General features: G+C 49.0%; 1 protein-coding gene across 3 annotated transcripts in view; it reads right to left on the reverse strand.

Moving 5' to 3' along the window:
* The window catches only part of RPH3A (rabphilin 3A), a 159,108-nt gene that overhangs the window by 44,599 nt on the left and 90,736 nt on the right, over nt 1–23,773 (reverse strand). For 2 of the 3 annotated variants that reach the window (XM_060193055.1, XM_016190777.2), the window contains 5 exons: nt 13,500–13,646; nt 6,509–6,638; nt 4,937–5,023; nt 4,044–4,209; nt 937–1,080 (listed from right to left, as the gene is read on the reverse strand). In XM_060193055.1, coding sequence (XP_060049038.1) covers nt 937–1,080; nt 4,044–4,209; nt 4,937–5,023; nt 6,509–6,638; nt 13,500–13,646 — 674 coding nt within the window. The remainder of the gene's footprint in view (nt 1–936; nt 1,081–4,043; nt 4,210–4,936; nt 5,024–6,508; nt 6,639–13,499; nt 13,647–23,773) is intronic. The other variant, XM_016190783.2, reaches the window with a different exon arrangement.

The raw sequence follows: 23,773 nt of genomic DNA on the forward strand, positions 1-23,773 counted from the left end.
GGGAATACATTGTTTGCTAACCGTAAGCAAAAGGACTTGTAGGCTATGTGTATAAATGTCATACAGCTGACTTCAGGCTGACATCATGAGCATATGGCAGATGCCTAGCATAGGATATAAATTTGAGAGGGACAGTGGGAGGTGACTTAAACAAATCTTTCACCCCCTTCAACTGTTGCTGTTCCTGACTGATCTTCTCCCAAGACCTAAGTGTGTTGCAGCTGAGTGCTGGTGAACTAAATTTAAGGATTGGTGCTCTTGCCACAGATCTAGCTTGACTTTTCCTGCCACTGGTATAAACTCCCACAAAAAACCTCCAGAAGTTTTTACTTTTTTAAAATATACTTTTATTTATTTATTATTGGGTAGAGAAATTGAGTGGAGGAGGTAGAGATAGAGCAGGAGAGAGACAGACAGATACCTGCAACACAACTTCACCACTCGTGAGACTTTCCCCCAGCAGGTGGGGACCAGGGCTTGAACCTGAGTCCTTGCTCACTGGAATGTGTGCTCTTAACCATCCAGTCCCTTGTCTTTACTTTGTTTTCAGTACTTTTCATTCTTTTTAGAGAGTAAGAGACAGAGAGGAGAGGCACCAAAGCACAGCCCCACCACTCTTGTGGCTGCCCGCTAGTCACTTCTGGTGAGGTGTACGCTGTACTGAGAGAGGTATACCCTGGCCCTAATATATAAGGCATCAGAACAAGAACAGGTGACAAAGAAACTATGTAAGCCTGGAGTCAGAACTTTTTTGGACTGGGGAATTATTATTTAACGGGTTATTTTTTCTGATCTTTCACCACTTAATAAATGCTCAAAAAATACTGAATGAATTAACGAATGAACAAATGAATGAATGAATGAATGAATGGTCCCCCCATTCTTGCTGACCCCCCTTCTTGGGAGACTGTCTGGACCCCCCCCCCACTCTCCCACCTGCTGGGCTCCGGCCGGAATTGCCAGCGGCTCCTCCCTGCCCATGCTCCCAGCTCTCGGGATCCCGGCCAGGCGTGCTCATCCGTGCCTCTGAGGCCCTGCGCACAGGAGGCCCATAGCTGGGAGCAGAGGCCGGCTCAGGGCCTGCAGGGAGAAGCATGAATTGGATGGAGGAAGGGGCAACAGAACTCCTTCCCAGAGCAGAAAAGCAGCATCAGAACTCACCTGTCCTCTGCCCTGGGCCTCTCCTGTCTTCAGTGTGGCCTGGCGGGGGGAATGGTGGGGGACTAGGTTTATGGTGTTTGGAGGGCCTCCCTAAGGAGCCTACAAATAACTCCACTCAGACCTTCAAATAAGCCCCCCCCCCAATGTAGTTCCAGTTCACAATTCATACCATTTCCTTTGCTTCACGGGCACATCAGGACACACACCAGCTTCAAAGAGGACAGATGATGTCCACTGACTCTGCTCTGTTCTAGACATGCTTGGTTCACTTAATCTGATCTTTCAAACATTCTCCAGCTCAAGGCCCCTGCATGACAGTCCCAGGGGCTCTAGGAGCAGGTGTCTCCCCAAACACCATCTCCAGCCCTGCTCTGATCTCTCCCATTCTGGCTCCTCTCTGGGTTCCTGACCTGCTTCATGGTACTTCCCAGCAAGCATCACACCCACGATGTTACACTGGGTTTGGATACACTATTCATGGAGCAGCTGATTTCGCCACGTTTTAGCTGCATGTAGGTAGGACTCAGTTCCACTCCCTACTGTATCTCAAGGGTAGAAAATACAGCCTGGGGGAGTCGGGCAGTAGCGCAGCAGGTTAAGTACACGTGGCGTGAAGCGCAAGGACCAGCATGAGGATCCCAGTTCGAACCCCTGGCTCCCCACCTGCAGGGGAGTCGCTTCACAGGTAGTGAAGCAGGTCTGCAGGTGTCTATCTTTCTCTCCCCTTCTCTGTCTTCCCCTCCTCTCTCCATTTCTCTCTGGCCTATCTAACAATTAAAAAACAATACAGCCTGGAACTCATTCAGGGCTCAGAATGTGTTTGCTAAAGGGACAGTGAGAGCATGTTACAGACACAGCTCCAGTTCTACTGATGTATCTACACCTCTCCTATTAATTAATTAATTAAAACCAGAGCACTCCTCAGTTCTGGCTTGTGGTGGTGCAAGGGATTGAACCTGGGACTTTGAGGCCTCAGGCATGTAAGTCTCTTTGCATAATCATTATACTGTCTACCTCCCATCCTCAGGTGCATGTTCTTCCACGTGAGCTGTCTTTCAGGCCCCAGATATTGGTGCTTTTATGATTGCTAGGTTTATTTCTAGAGAGGGGTTTCTGGATCAAAAAGTGCTTTAGTTCCAAGTGTAGCAGACTAGGAGGTGGCACATTTGCTAAAGCATTGGTCTTAAATGCTTGAGGTCCCAAGTATGATCCCTGGCATCACAAGTGCCATAGTGAAGTTCTAGTTCTCTTGCTGTCTCTCCTTCCCTCTCTCATATGTTAAGAAAAATCAATATTAACACTGACTTCCAATTTTAATGATCTCCACCACAGTACTTTCTAGAAGGTTATCATTACCTAACTGGTAGTCTTTAGTGCGTCCGTTTCCTCACCCATGTTATAATAGCTCTGCATGCCATTACCAAGAATGTTTTAGGAACCACACCACAATGCTAGTGATGTCCATTCTTCTTGGGGAGGTAAGTAGCCATTGCATCAGTCACATTTTCACAGTTACTTCCTTTTTCCAGAGTCTAACTGATCCGCTAATTAATATCAATCATAGAAGCCTATGTCTAGGTGATGAATGTTATAGAAAATTAAGTGATTGGCTCCACTGTGCAAAGTAATCACATGAAGCATCTTACCGAATCTTCAAAATATCCCCGAGTTATTAACCTCGTTTGACAGATGAGCAGAGTCTCAGAGAGACTAGGGCACTTACTCAAGCTCACGTGGCCAGCAGTGGGATTCAAAGTTAAGTCCTCTAGCTTTCAGCTGCCTAAGACCTAACAATTATGCCAGCCAGCCATCTCAGCCTAGAAAAAGTAATGTTTGACCTGGAAGAAGGGTAATTTAATGCTGGAAACTGGCCAGGGTAGATAGCATAATGGTTATGCAAAGAGACTCTCATGTCTGAGGCTCCAAAGTCCCAGGTTCAATCCCCCACACCATAAGCCAGAGCTGAGTAGTGCTCTGGAAAAAAAAAAGCTGGCATCCCGGGGTCTTGAGGGGATTCTGGGATATTCACACCCTCCCCATGTACTGAGAATGTGGTGATTATCTGCGAGGAGTAGGAAGTGATCATTCCTCGTTATAGAGAAAGCACTTGTCGAGTGCCTTTTGGTTACGGCACTAAATTGAGTATCTTGAGTTATTACCTTCTAGGACACATACTTGGACACCTCAATGTGTGACACCTTCAACTACAAGTTTCCTTGCCTGCACTCAACTCCAGAAGCATCCTTCAGACTAGATTGTATCACTTAGAAATAACTGAAAGTATTGCAAGGGCTTTATATGATCAAGATGAGTTATCTCATCCAATCAATGCTGCTTTGTTTTCTTTCAACTGTGTTCCTTCTCCCTTTCTATTACTATTGAAATAATTATTGGTAATTCTTGTATAAGGGTGATAATGGCTACAGTAGTTGTGATTTTCTGCTGCTAATTTCCTTTCTATTCATTTTTCACTTTTAATTAGTCCAATTTCAGATTTGCAACTGGGTTGATAGAAGAAATATCAGGGCCAAGGCAATGTTTTCAGTCAGGGTCAAATTGCCCACACACCATAGTGTGGAGTTCAGAGGCAAAAGTCTCTCATTTCATAATTTCCATTTCCATTTTTCTTGTTCTTTAAAATATTCCATCAGGGATAGCAACAAAGCTTTTTGATGAATTGGTCTTACTGAAAAGTGCCTTAAGCTACTCAGTGAAAGTTCATGATCATCTTCGAAGGGACATAGGAGTCCTGCACCCAAGCCCAGAAACTGTCTACCAACTGGGTAGAAATACCCACACAATATCAAGCCAGCTTCTAGGAGGTAGACCAGTTAGCTGAGATCTGTCCGTGGTCCTGAAAAATCAAGTTGTTTTGCTTTTACCTTGAGGTGGAGCCTGGGTAATGTGCTTGGGCTTAGGAGTGGGCTGCTCTGAGGCAGCAGGCTCACGGACAGGCTGCTGGGGCTTGGCCTTCTTTATAGGCATGGGCTGTGGGAGGACCTGTTTGGGGAAGCCCTTGAAGAACCATGCTCCAGAACGTTTCCACACCTAGGGACGGAAAGATGGATGGTGAAGACATTGCAGCAAGCACTACTGCTCCTGAGTTCAGGATTGCCAATGTCTAACTTTGCACCCTGCCTTTATCACACTGACACAATAGCATACTTTTTTTTTTAATCAATATGCAAACTTACACAGTTCCTCTCTGGCCGACACACACCATCCCCTGAACACCCAATAAAGAGGGCCTCTGTATACTCCTCTTCTCATTGGGTAAAGTTGGATATGAAAAAAGTTGTCAAAGAATATAAGGGTAGGCCAGGAGGTGGTCCAGTAGATAAAGCATTGGGTTCTCAAGCATAAGGCTGAGAGTTCGATTCTAAGTATCACATGTGCCACAGCGATGCTCTGGTTCTTTTTCTTCTCATTAATTAATAAGTGAATCTTTGTAAAGGGTATATGGTTACCCAGTCAATAGTAGAAGGACAAAGAATGGACACCAAGCCTTCCATCTCTTCCATGAGGTGTATTATACAATGCCTATTACTAGGAAGACAAAAGTCTCCAATGCAAGAGAGAATGAAAGAAATTTATTCAAACATCTAGGGACTGTTCCATCATGAGTTGGTTCCCTCTATACCAATCCCTCAAGACACATCCCTGATCAGGTTACCAGTCCCTAACTGCCATCCTGCTTCCCCTGTGGCAGAGAGAAGTGAACAGACAGATGAGGAAGGGACAGAGCTCCAGAAACCAGACAGGACAAGGCACTCACCTCCCTCTGCTCGATGCAGATTTTGCAGAGCCACACGGAATGCGGGCGGTTGTTGGAGGTCTCCACCCCACACTTGGTGCAGACATTCTGGAGAGAAAACACAGCCCAGTGCATACTCAGCTATGCCAGGCTCTAGGCTGCCAGGGCTCAAGCAGTTGAGAAGGGGGACAGAGCAACACTTTTCTCCTGGTGAACCTAAGAGCTAGAACTCTCCCTTCTTCTCTCCCAGAGCCACAGCCAGTGGGTATAAAGCCCCTTAATTTCCTGTAACAAGAACCAGAGTACTCCCTGAGCCTGGGGTGAAGTCTAAGTCTCCAGTGTCTCCCTGAAAGCTGAGTTTTTAGCATCCATCTAGGTCCACTGGCTGACACATTTTTTTTAAAGAGGAAAGGTCACCTATCCATTTTTGTTTGCTTATGTCTTCTTCTATCTTTCTAGGTAGATCTGAAACAAACTAGACTATGACTTTAGATTCCAATCCTCAAAGAAAAGGGAGTGCACCTAGTAAATGCCATGGCTGTGTGATGGCACATTAGACGACTGCCTCAACTTACTGGAAACTAAGACAAATAAGAAAATCTAATAGGATGGTGTGTGTGGGGTCTGGTAGAGAGCACATGCTACCGGGCTCAAGGACTCAGGTTCAAACCCCTGGTCCTCACCTTCAAGGCAAGTGGGGAGCTTTGCAAGTGGTGAAGCAGATCTGCAGTTATTTCTCTCTCTCTCTCTTTCTCACTCTCTCTTTCCTCTTTCTCTCTCCACTTCTCTCTGTATCTATCAAAATAAATAAAATATTAATAAGGAAAACCTAACAGATCACAAAATGTTCACTGTTGGTTAACTGAAGCCAGTCTCCTTTTTCTTCTCCTTCTTCTCCTTTTTTCAGATACACATACATCAATATTCTGTTCTCAGTGCTAACTGACACTCCATCAAGAGATGCCTAGTGACACTATGAATATCACCTGCTGGACTGTTCCCCTGAATTTCATTCCTGGAAACTCAGTAGACCCAGGGACGTTTGTGTCTATGTCCTAGAATTTTCTATTGCTGACAGTCTGAGGAGAGGGAAAAGGGTAAGAAGAACACAGTGGGACTCTTCAAGAATGAATGTTCCAAAAGCTCAGTGTTTCTAAACTGGCTGGAGACAGGCTTTCAAAGTCCCTTGTATTGCAGCCCAGAGTAAGAGAATGTCAAGCGAGCCTCCATGCACACATATGAGTAGACCCAGGCCCAGCTTGCTCTCTGCCTGACACATAACTCACTACATCACAGTCAAGAGGTTTGCAGGCTCACATATAACGCATGTCCAACCTCAGACCTCCAAGTTCAAGTTGGAAGGAGTTGGGCTCCAAGGGGACCAACAAATCAGAGTAAGTTCTAGGGGAAAGAACTGGAACGAGGGTTGCTGTGGAACACAGCTGGGCATGGGAGCACCCCAGAAAAAATTACATTCCAGAGACTATCCTTGAGGGTCCCAGTTCTACCCCAAGTCATCCCTCTTCACTGGCCCAGCTGGAGCCCCAAGGCCAGCCCCTGAGCATGTGATAAGCAGGGGGGGGGTGCTGGTACCTTCTTACAGTCCTCACACACCACACAGGAGGAGCCCAGCATCCCCAGCTGTTCTCCACACAGTATGCAGCGGTTCACCCCGTCACCAGCCACGTTCTTCCTCATCTTCTCCAGACGGTCCACCAGGCGCCTGGAAAGACAGACAAGGAACTCAGGACCTTATGGGGCCAAAGGCCACCAGTATCAACCACAGCAGCAGGCTGATGGTCCCAGCCTCTACAGATGGATTCTTGGCTACTCTGTTAGTGGCTGTGGGACCCCGATTCAGAGAAAGACACACACATACACACACACGCACACGCACACTGCACACTGCACACTGCACACACACATGTACGTGGGATCTTCATGCCTTGTCAGAGCATCACAGGAGCCCCCTCTAATGCTCCCACCTGTCCTGCTCCCCTCTGGCTTATGGTGGGGCCAGGGATTGAACCTGGGACCTCAGAATCTCAGGTATGAAGGTCTTTTTGCACAACCATTATGCTATCTTCGTGTGTTTGTTTGCTTGTTTTTGTTTTTCCATGCAGTTCACTATACTTCCTCCTGTGTATGGGTCATGTGTGTGAGTATTTGTCTGTCTGTCTATCTTGTGGACATGGGGCCAGAGTGTGAACGTTCTCACTGCTTCCAGGCAACTTAAAGAGACAGAGAGAAAGAGACGGAAGGCTGGAGAGGGTATGGGGGGAGAGAGAGAGACAGAAAGAGAGAGATATGCCACAGCACCAGTGCTTCCTCTGTTGCCTTAGAGCACCACCCTCATAGTGCCAGAGTTTGAACCTGGGGCACACGTATGGCAAGGCACACCCCCTACCAAGTGAGCTCTCTCTCTGGTCCAGAACCCAACCTTTTATTCAGCCACTGACCTTAGATAGCTTTCATTTTCTGGGTTCCCCTTTCCCAGTCTGTAGTGTGGGTCTCATAGATGAGACACACCTCAAAGGTCAGAGAGGTCATGCACTCTCTCCAGAGGATCACACTCAAGCCCAGGAAAGTGCAGACTACACAAACATGTTTGCACACGCACATTTCAAAACAGGAGGCAGTAGGGATGTGGGGGCTGAGACGAGCTTGCCTGGGTCCCCATGGGGACCTGGTTCCTTCCTAGCTAGATGACACCAAGAAAATTCCTTTTCTCTGCAAATTCAAGAAAATCAGGTCCTTGCCTTCCAAAATCATCACCAACTAGTGATGAAAACTAGTGTTCACAACATACCTGGAACATGGAAATGACTCAGGGACGGCTGCTGATAATGATTTCTCCTGGAACTCTCTGGCTTTGACCACTCCCCATGCAGACATTTGTCTCCCTCTGTAAGCAGGGCGCCATAACCTGCCTAGGAAGTCTGTCTTTCCATGGGTCTTAGAAGGGCTGCAGCACAGACAACCGAGCAGGCTCACACGGCCATGTCTGATCACACACACACACACACACACACACACACACACACACACACACTTGAGTGTGAGTAGATAGAAGCCCCTGCAGGGCTCACTGTCACACACATCCAGGAGGCTGCCTTCTGCAAGCAAGGCTACAAGCCACAGGGCGGGTTGAAAGGACTCCTTTGAGCTCAGGCTCCCGCACTACAGCCCACACTGGCTTTATAACTATCCCAACACGTGCTCTGCAGCTTCCCAGAAACTTGCAGTGGAGGACTGCTGGGAGTGCAGAGGAAATCAGAAGACACCCACCCAACACACACACACACATACACACACAGACACACACACACACACACACACACACACACACACACACACACACATCCATCACAGTGGAGGGGCCATTGTGCAGGTTCCAGACACAGCTGGGAGAGTCAAGAAGCCAGGTTGCCACCACTTGGTGTTCAGGCCAGGGCAGCTGCCTTTACAACAGGGGTCACTGTGATTTCACATAGGAACACACAGCCCTGGGGAAGTGCTGTGATGCGGTCCCTCTGTCCACCTCTCTGTCTCACTTGCACGAACTCCCTCAATCCCAGACTACTCTTCCCTTAGAGGCCAAGTGGGGAGACATCAGCAGTAAGTGGACTCAATGCAGCATTTTCTGAAGCAGCTCAGTTGTGGACAGGCCCTGGGAGGGGCAGGACGGAGGTCAGAGCAGTCCTGCTCCCGTGCCAGCAGATAGCCCAGCCCAACTTCAGAAAATGCTACACTGAGTCCACTTTACAGCCGGCATGCAAGGAGGAAGAGGGAGGGACTTGCCTTTCAGACTCATTCATTCCCACCACTGTTTACTGCTGTCTCCACCTGAGAAGCCCTGAGCCCAGCTTTCTCTTTGATGGATGGCTAAAGGGGCTTCCAGTCTGGCACTGCTCAGCACTGGAGATGAGAGGTGCAAAGCAGAGGCTGCTGGGGGCCCAGCCAGGGGAGGGAGAGGCTGGGTGTTACAAACTCAGCCAGTGCTGCCCTAGGTAGTCTAGTGGCCTGTTCTCTTTCAGCTGCTCATGGACTAAGATCAGTTCTATCCACTCATCCTGCTTGACAGATGGGGAAACTGAGGCACACAGCAGGGAAGTCACTTATGCAAGGGCACACAGCCTGGGAGCAGCAGAAGTGGCCTGCAGTTGGGTATAGCTGCCCAGGCGCCAGAGAATGAAGTCTGCATCCTGCCAGGGCTTAGGGATGGGCTGCTTCCAACCCTCCACCAGCCCTTTCTGTTACCAGAAAGCACTGAACCAATCACAGGGAAACTCAGTAGTCTTAACACTGGGGGACTTAAGAGTCTTCCCCTCCCCCAGTTTGTTGAAATCTATCAACTTTTCTCTGTCCTCTCTCTCAAAATATATTTATTATTGGATAGAAACATGGAAATTGAGAGGGGAGGCAGAAACAGAGAGGTAGAAAGAGACTAAGAGACACCTGCACCACTACTTCACCACCTCTGAAGCTTTCCCCATGCAGGTGGGGACCAGGGACTTGAACCTGGGTCCTGTGTCCTGTAAAGAAAGCTCTTAACCAGGTACACCACTGCCTGCCTCCATCAACCTTTTTCCCCATGAACACATGCAGACACATGTATTAATATTAGTATCTCTAATATCAGGATTACTAAACACCTGGACTTTCTCCAAAGTCTAGGGTGGCAGGTCAAAAAAAGGGGGTGGGGGAGTGTCCTTCTTTAGAAGGAGGAAAATGTGTGTGTGGGGGGGATCAGGAGATAGTTTATCTGATAGAGTGCACGCTTTACTATGCACAAGGACACAGGTTTGAGCCTCCCAACCATCACATGACAGCACAATGCCAAGAGGAACCGGAACCTTCACAGGTGATGGGGCAGAGCTGATGTCACTCTGTCTCTCTGTCCCTCTCCCTCTATCTGCAAAAGCAAAGAAAGGAAAAGGAAAGGGGAGTTTGCTGGAAATGGTAGAACCACACAAGCACAAAGTCCTGGAGGAGAGAAAGAAAGAGAGAGAGAGAGAGAGAGAGAGAGAGGAAAAAGGAAGGAAAGAAAAAAGAAAAGAAAGAAAGGAGGAAGATACACAGAAAGGAAGCAAACATGCTAGAGAAAGAGGAGGAACACATGACCTGGCTCATTGTCACCTTGTCAAACCAGAGGACAGACACCTGCCTGACGGGCTGGAGCAAGTGGCAGGCCTTATTACTCACTCCTCCTTCTGTCCACATTTGGAGAAAACTGCCAGAGCATAAGGGACAGTGGAATTGTGGCAGGGAAGTGACAGGGATTCAGCAGGTGGAGTCCGGCACGTCTCTGACTCTCTCCTCCATCACAGTGTCTGCACACCGAGGTTAATGACAAACCCCTTGCTTCATGGGGCCCATCTGTTTAGGGAAGTTGACCTCGGATGGAAGCCACCAGCTGCCGGTCCCTTCGTTGGGTAGGACAGATGAATAAATGCTTGGAGAAGAGAGACTCTGGGCAGAAAGAAATTGGACAAGGGCACTGAGGGACCTTCCACTGGAGGGGGAAAAAAGACCTGAAAACCTTAAGCAGAAAACTTCCCAGGTAAATGTGTAATTCCAGGCTAAATCCACTCTCAAAATCCTCAGCCATCCCGAGAGTGTGGCTACCCAACTGCCAAAGGCCTTCTCTCCCCCCACCCCATTCTTGGGAGAATTATCTTTGTCTAATCTGCCCTCAGGGTAAGCCGGGCCAATCAGAGTTCCATTCTCAGGGGTTAGGGTTTAAGATGGAGAAGCAACGTTGACTATTTTTTACAGCCCAAGAATGATCCTATAAATGCCCTCAAATGGTCCTGGGCAGACCAAGGCTGGATGGTATGGCCTGTTGGGTGCAGCCCCATCTATACAGCCCTGCTGTTGACCTCTGGGCCATGTGGTGTCCACTGTGATGAATGTTTAGTGTGTTCACTAGTGATGATTTCCTGCCTCTCCAGGTGACTTTTGCTTGGGTCACGAGAAGAAGATTCAGCAGGGCAGAGCGGGTATCTGGGCTGGGAGGACACACCACCACCCCTGCAGCTTAACATAGGAGCAGCTAATTGCTGAGACATGCAGCCAACAACTGGTATGGATTTCCCTACCAGCCTCCCCAATACTGGGGAGTTTGGGCAGGAGGGAGCCTGAGAACGGGACCCACCTTCTTCAGTGGATGAGTGGAGAAACCAGGCCCGAGAGGCTCATGAGCTGAGAGCCTTGAGTTCTGAAGTGGGAACCCCATTGGATGTATCCTCTGCCTTCATCCGACTCTGCTCTGACCCTGTCTCAGGGAAGCGTGGCTGTGCAGGACCGAGGGAGGACACAAATAGCACAGGGCTGGCCTCAGGCAGGCGGGTACCAAGAGACAGTCACAACCAGCATCCCCCGGGAAGCCAGGCAGAAAACACAATGGCTTAGGAGGGGGGAAGCTGTCACCAAAGGTTTGTCCCCAGCATCCCCAGAAGCCTGTCACATCCCCTCCTGGGGAAGCCAGGGGCAGCTAAGATTCCAAACAAGAGTCTAAGGGAAAAGTTTTAGCACAGACGCCATGGCTGGTGGCAAGCACTGAGTTTCTCCAGCAGATATGTCATGAAATGGTTGTCACTATGTATTGAGCCTGTGCTGTGTTAGAGAAAGCCCTCACAGGCTAACAAAACACTGCCTGAGATGTATGTGCTAGTGCTGTGTCCATTTTGTAGAAGGGGAAACTGAGGCACAGGAGGCAACAGGAGTTAGTGACAGAGCTGAAGTTTTGGTTTTGGTTTTGGTTTTTGATGTGGTGCCAGGGAATGAACCCAGGGTCTTGTACATGTGCAGTACCACTGGGTGGCCTCCTTAGTCTGAGAGAGAGACACACAGAGAGACAGAGAAGAGAGGGAGAGACACCAAAGTAATGTTCCACCATCCACACAGTTCCTCCTGGGTACTGTCTATGGTGCTCCCATGTGACTCTGGGGATGGAACCCAGGGCCTCATGCACCTGAAGGGTGTTCTCTACCTGCTGAGCTATCTCTGAGCCCCCAGAACTGGAGTTTGAATCCAGGTCTCTTTGACACCAGGGTCCCAGCGACTGACCACTGTGCTACTATGTCACTAGGTTAGTCAAAGTAGTAAGACATGATATGGAAAACAAGGTAGGGAGCTTCTGTCCCCTCTTCTAGAATGTTCAAGCTGGAATCTGCTCATTTCACAAGACCTACTAAACTGCATTCTCAGGCAGCCATGTTTGAACGACATGGTCCTACACCCCTGGCCAGAGCTGATTGGATGAAGGAGTGATGAAATCTGCCATAAACCAGCCAATCAGAGAGCCCATACCCTGAGCTACGACATTCTTGATCCTCCAGCCTCTTAGTCATAGGAAATGGTGAAGGAAATAGTGTGCAGAGCCATCTGCCAGTTCATTCATTCACTCAACAAACAGATGATGGTGCGCCCAGGCTCTGAGGGTCCAGAAATGAGCACAGCAAAAAGGGGCATCTTAGAGCTGAGCGGGAAGGGGAGGGATATGCGTTAGACTAAAAGTGAACAATGCAAAGGACATGAGCTATGGCGGGTGCTAGGCAGGGAAGGGGGACAAGTCCCCATGCTCAAGTGTTTATGCTCAAGGAACATGCATGTCCCTCCTTCCCCACAGGGCTGACGTGGACACACGCACACGCACACGCACACGCACACGCACACACACACACACACACACACACACACGCAAATGGTCCACTTGCTCCTGGTGAATCTTGTAGTCACAGAACCAACACTCAAGCCCACAGTCAGGCTCCTTTAGACCAAGCCCAGTCCCCCTTGAGGCAGCTGACAGAAGCCAAGCTCAAAGCTCCCTCAGCCTATGATGGGCATGTATCACTTGTCACCAGAACCTCTGAGAAAGATCACTGGCAGAAGCTCAGTTCAAGCGCACCCACTTTCTGTGTGGCCATTACATCACTTCCCATGCGAGAACCTCACAACCCCCTGTTTAGAAGAGGGGTCTTGGGGGGGGACATCATAGCATCTGAATCTGTCATAAGCAGTTGGCACTGGCAGAAGGGCTTGGGGAGGGAGCTGAAGATGAAGGAAGCTCCCAGTATCCACCTCCATTTCCTATTGATTATTCCAATCTCGGAGGGCTTCTTGGTGGCAGCAAAGTTTCACCTGTATCTAGAATGCCCTTCATACATAACTTACACCTGCTGCCTTGCTCTCCCACTGACCATTTTCTCTCACACTCTTCTGGATTTTATTTCCAACATGCACCATCATCACGGACCACACACCCTCTCCTCCCTGCCACACCCGGGCTGCTACTTCAGCCTCTTTGTGGCCCCGTCTCTAAAGTGTGGCTCTGTTCAGCTGACACTGGCTACGCCACCTGCTCGCAACCCCTCCAGCCTGCGTGACAGTCTCCCATAGCCCTCTGGTGCCCCCCCCCCAAGCAAGAAGCACCCTCCCTCCCAGCCCAGCTCATTTCTTCTCCTCTTCTGGGTCACCCCACCTCATGCAACAAGGGCTCCAGTTCTTCCAGGCTGGCGTGTATGGGGTGCCACCTGGCACAACCCCAGAGGCTTTGGGGTGGATGGAGGGGCAGCCTCACCCAATACGTTCTTGCTCCATCTCCTCCATCTTCTCGGCTCTCGCGATCACGCTGTTGATGATCTCCTTCTCCTCATCTGTCAGCTCTTCCTGTGTCCTCTGTCTGTCCGGCTGACCACTGGGGTGGACTGACCAGCCTGCCTGCAGCCTGGAAGGTAATGGGGGTGGGGAGCTGTGAGGCCAGGGAGAGAGCCTGGTAGGTGGAGCAGGGTGATGAGAGGGGGAGGCATGGACCTTGGAGTGTGGGGATCAAGGTTCAGGTCCCTGCTGAGACACTCCCCTGCCCGGAGGCTCTGGGATAAAGGAACCTTTCTCTCAGAACCTCTGTTGTTCATCTGTGGAACAGGCACAAGCCACCCTCTCAGAGTTCTGGCTGAATTTCCTTCATTTATTTATATTTTAAAAAATATTTTATTTGCAGAGGGTAGATAGCATAATGGTTATGCAAACAGACTCTCATGCCTGAGGCTCCAACATCCAAGGTTCAATCCCCTGCGCCATCATAAGCCAGAACTGAACAGTGTTCTGGTAAAAAATTTCTTTTTAATTTTATTTATTGGATACAGACAGAAGTTGAGAGTGAAGGGGCAATCATAGGGAGAGAAACAGAGAGACATTTGTAGCACTGTTTCATTACTTGTGTAGCTGTTCCCCTGCAGGTGGGGCCCCGGGGCTTGAATCCTGGTCCTTGCGCACTGTAATGTGTGCTTAACCAGGTGTGCCACCACCCAACTCTCTTATTTAGGTTTTTAAATATTTTTAACTATTCATTATTTTTTTATTAAGGAAATTTTGGGGCTTTATTCAGTAGCATTCTATTCAGTATGTTGGGGCTTTATTCAGTAGCTCTTTTTAAAACATTTATGTTTGGATATAAAGAGAGAGAAACTGAGAGGGAAAGGAGAGACATCACTACTTCACTGCTTGTGAAGCTTCCTGCCTGCAGGTGGGAGCTGGGGACTTGAACCCTGGTCTTTGCATATGGTAATGTGTGCACACAAATGTGTGTGCTACTACCTGACCCCTAGAAAAATGGTGTTTTACAAGATTGTTATTTCACAGGGGTACAATGCCACATCTTTCTCCAAATATATGCCAATAGGTTTCACCCCCTCCATTTAGAGTATGAGACCCCCAAAGTCCTTGAACCATCCCACACGTCCCCATTAGCATCCTCAGAGCTGCCAAGACTGACCACAGGCTTGGCAATGCCTCACACTGTGTTTGCTTTGAGTTTTAAACCCCACATCTGAGGGATTTTTCTTTCTCCTCCCAGTAGTTCTCACTTCCCAGAATCCTCCCTGGTCTAGCCACTGTGTAGCAAAGACAAGAGCTCACCTACTCTCATAGCCGAGTACTGTTCTGCTGTGCACACAAAGCACACCTTCCTTCCCTCCCCACTCAGCTGTTGCTGGGCAGCTGGGTTGGTTCCCAGTCCTGGCTATGGCATGCAGTGGGCCATGTGGGAGCTTATTTTTAGGGGAAGAGATGGGTCCTGACTCAGGTGGCCTGAACACTCAATTCCACAACTGGGGGAGCTCAAATGCTGGCTGCAGGATGCAATGGCAGGGGCACAGCAAAGGAGCTGGGGGAATGGAGAGCTCTGGCTGGGGTCTGGGACCTTCTCCATTGATATCCTGCACCATTTCCCAGCCCCCCCCCCCCCCACCAAGGGAAAGGCTAGACATTCAAGTGTCAGTTGGGGAAGGAACCAGAGTCTGCACTCCCTCCTTCTGCTGTTCTAGTCTCGCCAGCAGGAGGCCTGAAATGACCTTCTGACACCCCAGAGCCTCATCTTCCTCCCTCCTCCCCTGTCCTCCTGAGCAAGTGTGTTCTGAGGAGCAGAGAAGGGACTGGATGGTGGGGAGGAAGGCGAGGATGGTGTGGCCTGGGGGGTGGGAGGTCACCTCTGCTTTGGAGCAGAGACTCTGGAGGCAAATGTCAAACAGGGTCCCGATGGCTTCTCCATGACTGAGACTAAAACCTGAGCGAGAGAGAGAGAGGCAGCGCCTGCCAACATGTGTGTGCACAAGACCCCTGAGTTGTGTGTGTTTATTTATTTGACATTTTATTTATTTAATTTTAATGAGAGACAGAGAGTAGAGCCCTGCCCAGCTCTGGCTTATGGTGGTGCTGGGGATTGAACGTGGGACCTCACAGCCCCAGACATGAGAGTCTTCTGCAGAACCATTATGTTGTCTCCCCAGCCCAGAGCTGTGTGATTTTAAATGGTTAATATTATACTGTGTGGATTCTACCCTAAAAAAAGAAGACCTCATCTCCTTGCCTGATTGCAAGGTCCTGCCTTTTCTGTCCCTGGCCTGTCCTTCTGTCCTCATGGTCCCCTGTTCTCCTTTATGACTATACTCCGGCTGCTCAGTCTGGAGCCTCATACCATATTTCTTCCTCAAGACCTTTGCACATGTTGCTGGGAATACTGATCTTAGCATTTGGGTCTCAGCTCTGATACCCATAGCCCATCACCCACTGCCCAGGCTCCCTTTCCTCACTGCCCACATCAATAAAACCATCTTTGAAGAACTTTTGTCATTTTCCTCTTTACTATCCCTCCCTCATACTCCTTTTCAGAAGTAGGGGGTCCAGAAGGGACCTCATTTGGGTCTGGTTCTCTTGCATCAATAGTATTTGCTCTACTGCTCATGATACTTCTCCCTGAAGGTGGGGACCTGGGACTTGAGTCCAAGTCCTTGCATGTGATTATATGTGCACTCTATTGAGTGTACCACCACTTGACCCCCACTGCATATGTTTAAAGATTTATTTCAGTGGGAGTAGATAGCATAATGGTTATGCAAAGAGACACTCATGCCTGAGGCTCCACAGTCTCAGATTCAATCCCAAACACCACCATAAGCCAGAGCTAAGCAGTGTTCTGGTAAAAAAATTAAAAAAATATAAAAATAAAACAAAATAAAAAAGGAAGAAAGAGAAAGGAGGGGAGAAAAGGAGAAAGAAAAGATCTGTTTCATGGGAAGGCAGGGTGGGAAGGAAGGAAGAAAAAAGGAGAGAGAAGGAGAGAGAGAGGCCAAAGCACTGCTCCAGCACACATACCCAGGATTGAACCTGGGGCCTTAGACATTCAAGTTATTGTGTTTCTTCCTGCTTCTCTTCAATCCTTTCCATTTATGCCTTGCCTTACAAAGCAGCCCGGTGACCCAAAAGGGGCTCAGATGAGGTGCTAGGCCCCATGGCCGGTGGAGACCCTGCCAAGGGCAAGCTCCTGTGGCTCACAATCTGGCCGGGAACATTCATCCCGGGCTGGGACTGAAGCCACCACTCAGCTCACTGTGCTCAGGCTGCACGGGACATGGAGACTGCTGGGCACGCACAGCTCTAGATGCACAAGCAGAGTGGGGGGCTCCAGAGCCCCACCCAGGATAACTGCCTCCATCTGCCCCAGCAGAAGGCCAGCTGGAAGCTGCCGGCACCTCTCCAGACCCTCCCCCGCCCTTTGCCACAGGTGACAAACAGCTCAACTAGGATTTCCACAGTGCCACCCAATTGGTGTCAATGGGGACTCCCAAGCCTCCAGTGGAGTTTTGGGCTTTAATCCCAAAAGCAAACACAGGAAGATTCTGTGGTGTTTCAAATCAAAGCCTTTGCTCTTCAGGCAGAGAAAGGGGTTCCTTTGGGAATTCACACACACACACACACACACACACACACACACACACACACACACACACACACACACACACGAACAGCAGCCTGGGGGACAAACAGCTGAAGCCAGGACAGCAGCTCCTTTGCCTTAATAGAGACCAGAGTCTGACCTGGGTGGGGGGCCCTGTTACAGACCAGCCCTGGAGTGCAACAGAAATCCTCCTTTAATGTTTCCCAGCGGTTCTCAGAAACAGACTTTAAGTCAAGAGACTTAGTTCAAAACCAACTGGACCTTTGACCAATTGATAAAAAATAAGGTAAGTTCTTTTTCAAAATTTTTTCTTTTTTAAATCTATCATATATTTATTATTGGATAAAGACAGAAAGAAATTGAGAGAGGAGGGGAGATGGAGAGAGGGATAGTGACAGAGAGATACCTGCAGCCCTGCTCCACCACTTGTGAAGCTTTCTCCCTGCAGGCGGAAACCAGGGGCTTGAACCCAAGTCCTTGCACACTATAATGTGTGTGGTTAACCAGGTATATGGTTAACCAGGTGCCTGGCCCCATAAGGTAAGTTCTTATAGTGTATTTATGAGTAGATATTGCTGAGCTACTAAAGACTCTGAACACCTCTCTCTCTCTCTCTCTCCCCCCTCTTTTTCTTTTCCTTTTTTTCCCCACTGGGGCTCAGTGTCTTCACAATGAATCCACAATTCCTGGTGGTCATTTTTTCCTTTGTAAGAATAAAAAATGATAGAGACAGAGAGAAATAGGGTTTGAGAATGAGATAAGGGGAGAGAAAAGAGGAAGAAAGAAAACACCTGTGCCGTTCTACTGCTCGTGAAGCTTCCTCCCAGCAGGTATAGGTTATGGTGATGCAGAGGACTGAACCTGGGACTTTAGAGCCTCAGGCATGAAAGTCATCTGCATAACCATTATGCTGTCTCCCTAGCCCTGGCTCTTGTCATTTTAGGTCACAGCCTTATACAACACTTGTGGACCCAGGTCCAATCTGTGTAACCTGTGATAGAATCAGAGCATCTCAAACTTTCGATGTCTGAGAGTCATCTCAGGGTTTGTTACAATGCAGACTGCTGGGGGCTGAGCCATGGCACATCTGGTAAGGCGAGCATATTGCCAAGAACAAGGCCCAGGCTAGAGGCCCCACTCCCCACCTGCAGGAGGGACTCTTCACAAGTGATGAAGCAGGTCTATAGATGCCTTCCTTTCCTTCTCTCTAGCTCCCCCTCCTCTCTCAATTTCTGTCATATCTAATACAAATTATAAAGGAAAAAATTGGGTGCTGGGAGTGGTGGACTCGTAGTGCTGGCACTGAGCCTCAGCAATAACCCCGGTGGCAAAAAAAAAAAAAATGGAGGTTGCTAGGTCCACCTGCTGAAATTCACAGATTCTAGGGAGGTGGGGAGGGCTGGGGGCTCTTGTCAAGCTTCCTGGGTGCCTGTGCATCTAGGGGCAGCTGTGGACCAGGCCTGAGTCAGCAGTGGTGGGGACTGGGCGCAGCCCTCCTGTGTCTCCCAGAAGCAGCCCTGGCTCTGTCCCCAGGAGGGAGGCCCTGTCTCCCGCTTGCTCAGTCTGTCGGGATCAGGCTTCCTGGGAATTGCCCCCGGGCACCTGTGCACTGTTTAAAAAATGATGAACTGCAGCTACTCAGCCTGAAGCCACCCCCTTCCCTGCACATCTGCGTGAGCCGAAAGTCAGGACTCAGTGGGTCTGCTTCCGCGGAGAGGCAGCACCCCAAACCTCCTGACTCTGTGTAGGGGCACAGGGGCCTGAGCCCTGATCTCCATCAGCCACTGAGGACCCACAGAGATGCCACCCCTAGCTCCTGGAAGAACGGGCCAACAAGGAGGATGGTCTTGCCTCGCTGCCTCAACTCAGAAAGCCAAGTCGTAGGCTTGGTAGTACCATCTACCTGACCCTGCCATGTGAAATCCCTTTGATATTCATGGCAGCCTCCCCTCATGAACTCACAGGCTAGGAGATCTCTGTACCAGGGTCCCCATTAGAACAGTGTGAGGACTGTTCCCAGGTTCAAATCCCTCCCAGGATCCAGTCTTTTAACACCCCCCCCACCCCAAATTGAAAATCCAAGTATATCCCATTTATTTATTTATTTTAGTGAAATGCCTCTGATTGTTTAAGTCACGCTTTTTGTGCTCTTCATTTTTCCCAGAGGGCATTTGAACAGCTGCAGGGGAGTCTGGGTAGGAAGCAAGGGGGAGGGAGGGGCAGGCCTGGGCATCTCTGCTCACTTCAGCCAGATGGCAATGCCAGGACCCCAATCATGGCAGAGCAAGAGTACCAGCAGAGAGAATAAAGGGGGGAGTTGAAAGAATTTAATATGTGAGAGGGCCGGGTGGTGGCGCACCTGGATGAGCGCACATGTTACAGTGCTCAAGGACCAAGATTCAAGCCCCTGGTCCCCACCTACAGGGGGAAGCTCCACAAGTGGTGAAGCAGGGCTGCAGGTGCCTCTCTGTCTCTCTTCCTTGATATCTTCCGCATCCCTCTTGATTTCTCTCTGTCTCTATCCAATAAATAAATGCACTATTTAAAATAGAATTTAATATGTGATAATGTGCTTTATTATAATAAGTCCTAAAGACAAAAAGTATATGATTTATGGCATATGGTGACCTCAATACACCTTCCTTTTTTAAATATTTATTTCATGAGAAAGACAGACAGAGAGAGAGAGAGAGAGAGAGAACAAGCAGGCAAAGCTCTACTCCAGCCTATGTGGTGCCAGGGATCAAACCTAGGGCCTAATGCATGCAAGTTCTGTGTTCTACCTGCTAAGCCACACCCCTCCCTCCACTGTACCCTTTTTGCCCATGTGAATCTGAAATCATTCTCACTAAAAAGTCAGCCTACCTCCCCTCCTCTCAATTCCTGTCTGAACACGTAACTTACATTGATGTAGGAAGTGTAGGGGGCAGGGGTGTGATGCCATGCTGGCCCTGACACTAAACCTGCAAAGCCTGCCTCTCTGCCAGCTCTGCTGCCTCCACAGAAACCAAGACAACCTGCTTGAGAGGGTGTGGGAGATGAGGAAAGGGACATGGAGCAGCACCAAGCAACCCCACCTCAGCTGGCACTCAGGTGCCTGAGTGAGCCCAGCCACTGTCAGCAGAGTACAGCGGAGTCCAGACCCCTGTGAATACATTACTGCTTTCCATCAGTGAGGTTTAAAGCCATTTGTTCTGGGGCCAGGCAGTGGCTCACCTGGTGAAGCACACACACTATAGTGTGCAAAGACCCAGGTTCAAGCCCCTGGTCCACACCTGCAGGAGGGAAGCTTCATGAGTGCTGAAGTAGAGCTGCAGGTGTCTCTCTGTCTCTCTCCCTTGTCTCTCCCCCTCTCTTTTCAATTTCTTTCTGCCTCTATCCAATAATAAATAAATAAATTTTTAAAAATTTTTAAAAATATTTATTTATTTTCCCTTTTGCTGCCCTTGTTGTGGTTATTGATGTCATTGTTGTTGGATAGGACAGAGAGAAATGGAGAGAGGAGGGGAAGACAGAGAAGGGGAGAGAAAGATAGACACCTGCAGACCTGCTTCACCACCCGTGAAGCGACTCCCCTGCAGGTGGGGAGCCGGGGGCTCGAACCAGGATCCTTACGCCGGTCCTTGTGCTTTGCGCCACGTGCTCTTAACCCGCTGCGCTACCGCCCGACTCCCTAAATAAATTTTTAAAAGATGGTTTCTTACACAGCGAAAGTTAGCTGATACAGTATCCCCTGTGGACACACACAAGCACACCATGAAGCTTGTAGTCCACCTAGACTCACTTTCCAGTCTCATGTTCATTTAAGTGACAATTGCATGAAAGCTCACCAGTGTATGTGAAATGCCGCTCAAGCCTCTCTCTGCTACCGAGGGCCTTGCCCCCGACCCACTCTCATCCATCTGCTTTACTTAGCTTCTGAGTAAAGTATTATTCGAAGAAGAATAGAATTAGAGTCACACTGCTAATGATGACCAAGAAAAAAAAAAAAAGAAGTCTTAAGACTGCTGTCACTGAACTGTTCCCTTTCCAGATATCCGGCCCCCAGAGGGGGCATGGGAAGAGAGAGAGAGCCACAGCCTGTGACCTCACTTCCTCTCAGGGGCAAGGACCCCACCCCCACTCAAAGCAGCACTCAAAGGACACAAGTCCTCACACAGGTGGAGACCCCTCACAGATGTTTCAGGGGGCCGCCCCACCTCCTATGGGCCTCCCACCTCCACCCCTGCTTCCATGCCCACAACAGTCATGCAGTCCAAAGCCAGCAGATGTCTCTATTAATAAATGATAGTTCCCGGGAGGAGTGGGATGGTGGCAACGTGTTGGGCTCCCGAGCATTAAGCAGTGGTGCTGTGCAGAAAAATGAGCCCTTCTTCCTTCCTTTCTTCTCCCCCGCCACCAGGATGACAACACAGGCAGGTGTCTGCAGGAAGCCTCTTTGGGGCTTGGTGAATGAGAATTTAATGAATCCTGGTGGGGGGTTGGGGGAAGGGGGTGGGGACAGCCGAGCCTGGAAGTGTCGGCCTGGAAGTTGGCCTGGAAGACAGGCCAACTGACTGATACAAGCCCTTTTGGATGCAATTTACCCTGGTCGACCCTGGGGGTGGGAGAGGTACAGAAAGGAGGCTGTGGTGTGAGCCTTCCCTCCAACCCCTTCAGAATACTGAGTCTTGAGCTCCTATGAATCTTTTTAAAATATATTTCTTCATTTATTTATTAGTAGAGAGAGAAATTGAGAAAGAAGGGGGAGATAGAGAGGGAGAGAGACAATCCTATGCTGTGCCCCTTTCTGTCCCATGGTGCTAATTAATTAATTGTCTCCAGGGTTACTGATGGGGCTCAGCGCTGGAACTACGAATCCACTGCTCCTGGTAAGCATTTTTTCCATTTTACTTGGTAGAATAAAGAGAAATTGACAGGGGAGGGGGAAGATAGAGAGGAACAGAGAAAGACAGACATCTGCAGACCTTCTTCACCACTTATGAAGCATCCCCCCTGCAAATGGGGAGCAGGGGTCTCAAACCCGGGTCCTTGCCCTTGGTACTATGTGTGCTTAACAAGTTGTACCACTGCCCGGCTCCCCTTTTAAATCATCTCTTTAGGAACAAGCCTCCTTGATTAGGAAAGAGATACAATTTGGTTTATAAAAAAAATAAAAAGACAAACATATTAAAAATACTCACTGTTCTTTCTCACTACAGGGAGGCACAGAAAGGAGAGAGAGAGGGAAAAAAAATAAAAAAGAATAGTTAGGAAAGACTTAACTTTACCCCACGGTCTGGGGGAGCAACATGACACTCTCTGAAATCACAGTGACCTTCTCCTCCCTCCTCTGCAGCCATAATCTAATGTCTCACTTTGAGCACAGCAGAAGCAGGGCTGAGGCGATGCTGTGGACGGCTGTCAACCCCACAACTTTGATTCAAACACCTTGAGCCCATTAGCCAATCAGGTGAGCCTGGTAATTAACAGATCACTTATGTATCTGAATAATTACTCTCTGATGCCAAAGAGAACTGGCTTACTGGTGACAGGTTCAGGATCACCTTCAGTTTTTTCTTGTGGGGGGAGGGCTATTGTTTCAAACCCCAGGGAAACAGAGCACTGTGAGACTAGGGTAATGAGCTCTAAACATAAATAAATAGAATCTTCTAGAAGCAGGTTGTGTGCTGCCCTAGTTTGGGGCAGCAAGGTCTTCCACTCCAGAAAGGAGGCCAGCTTCTCTGTTTACTGATGGGCAGCTGGAGGCAGGTCTGTTCCTCTTCTTGTACCTCAGTTTCCACCTCTCAGGCCTGGAACCCTCTGGCTTGCCAAACCAGGACAGTCAAGCAAAGGTGTTGGCATTTTTGCCACCCCATCCCACCTTGCCTCAAATACCCTCAGCTTCAAGGATGCCAAGTGGGAGTCGGGCTGTAGCGCAGTGGGTTAAGTGCAGGTGGCGCAAAGCACAAGGACCGGCATAAGGATAACGGTTCAAACCCCGGCTCCCCACCTGCAGGGGAGTCGCTTCACAGGCGGTGAAGCAGGTCTGCAGGTGTCTATCTTTCTCTCCTCCTCTCTGTCTTCCCCTCCCCCTCTCCATTTCTCTCTGTCCTATCCAACAATGACAACAACAATAATAACTACAACAATAAAACAACAAAGGCAACAAAAGGGAATAAATAAATAAAATAAATATTTTTTTAAAAAAAGGATGCCAAGTGACATGGAGGCATGGAAAGCACACAGGAGCAGTTGGTAACTGACTTCCAGCCACCTGCCTGAGCACATCAGCCCTGCAGCAGACTCGATGGATGTAATCCACCCTTTCTCACGTATTGGAGAATCATTTTAATATCTGGAGGCTGCGTTCAGAATACCAAGCTGGACCACTGGAGCCCCGGGGCACTTTAATGAAACTGCATCTGGCCTGTTTGAATGATTCTAATTTAATTGTAAGGCAAATTGTCTGGCTTCATAGCGACCCAAGTCAGCCCTGATGGATGGGATTTTAATTAACTGACATTTCTGAAATAAAGTAAATATTGTACCCCATCTGCCCTTCAGGAAACTGTTTATCTTACAGAGATACACTTTTTAGCTGATGGCAAATTCTAGACTTTCTGCCTCAGATCAGAGGT

The sequence above is a fragment of the Erinaceus europaeus genome, chromosome 6 (assembly GCF_950295315.1).
Source record: "Erinaceus europaeus chromosome 6, mEriEur2.1, whole genome shotgun sequence".
In the NCBI taxonomy this organism is placed as follows: Eukaryota; Metazoa; Chordata; class Mammalia; order Eulipotyphla; family Erinaceidae; genus Erinaceus; species Erinaceus europaeus.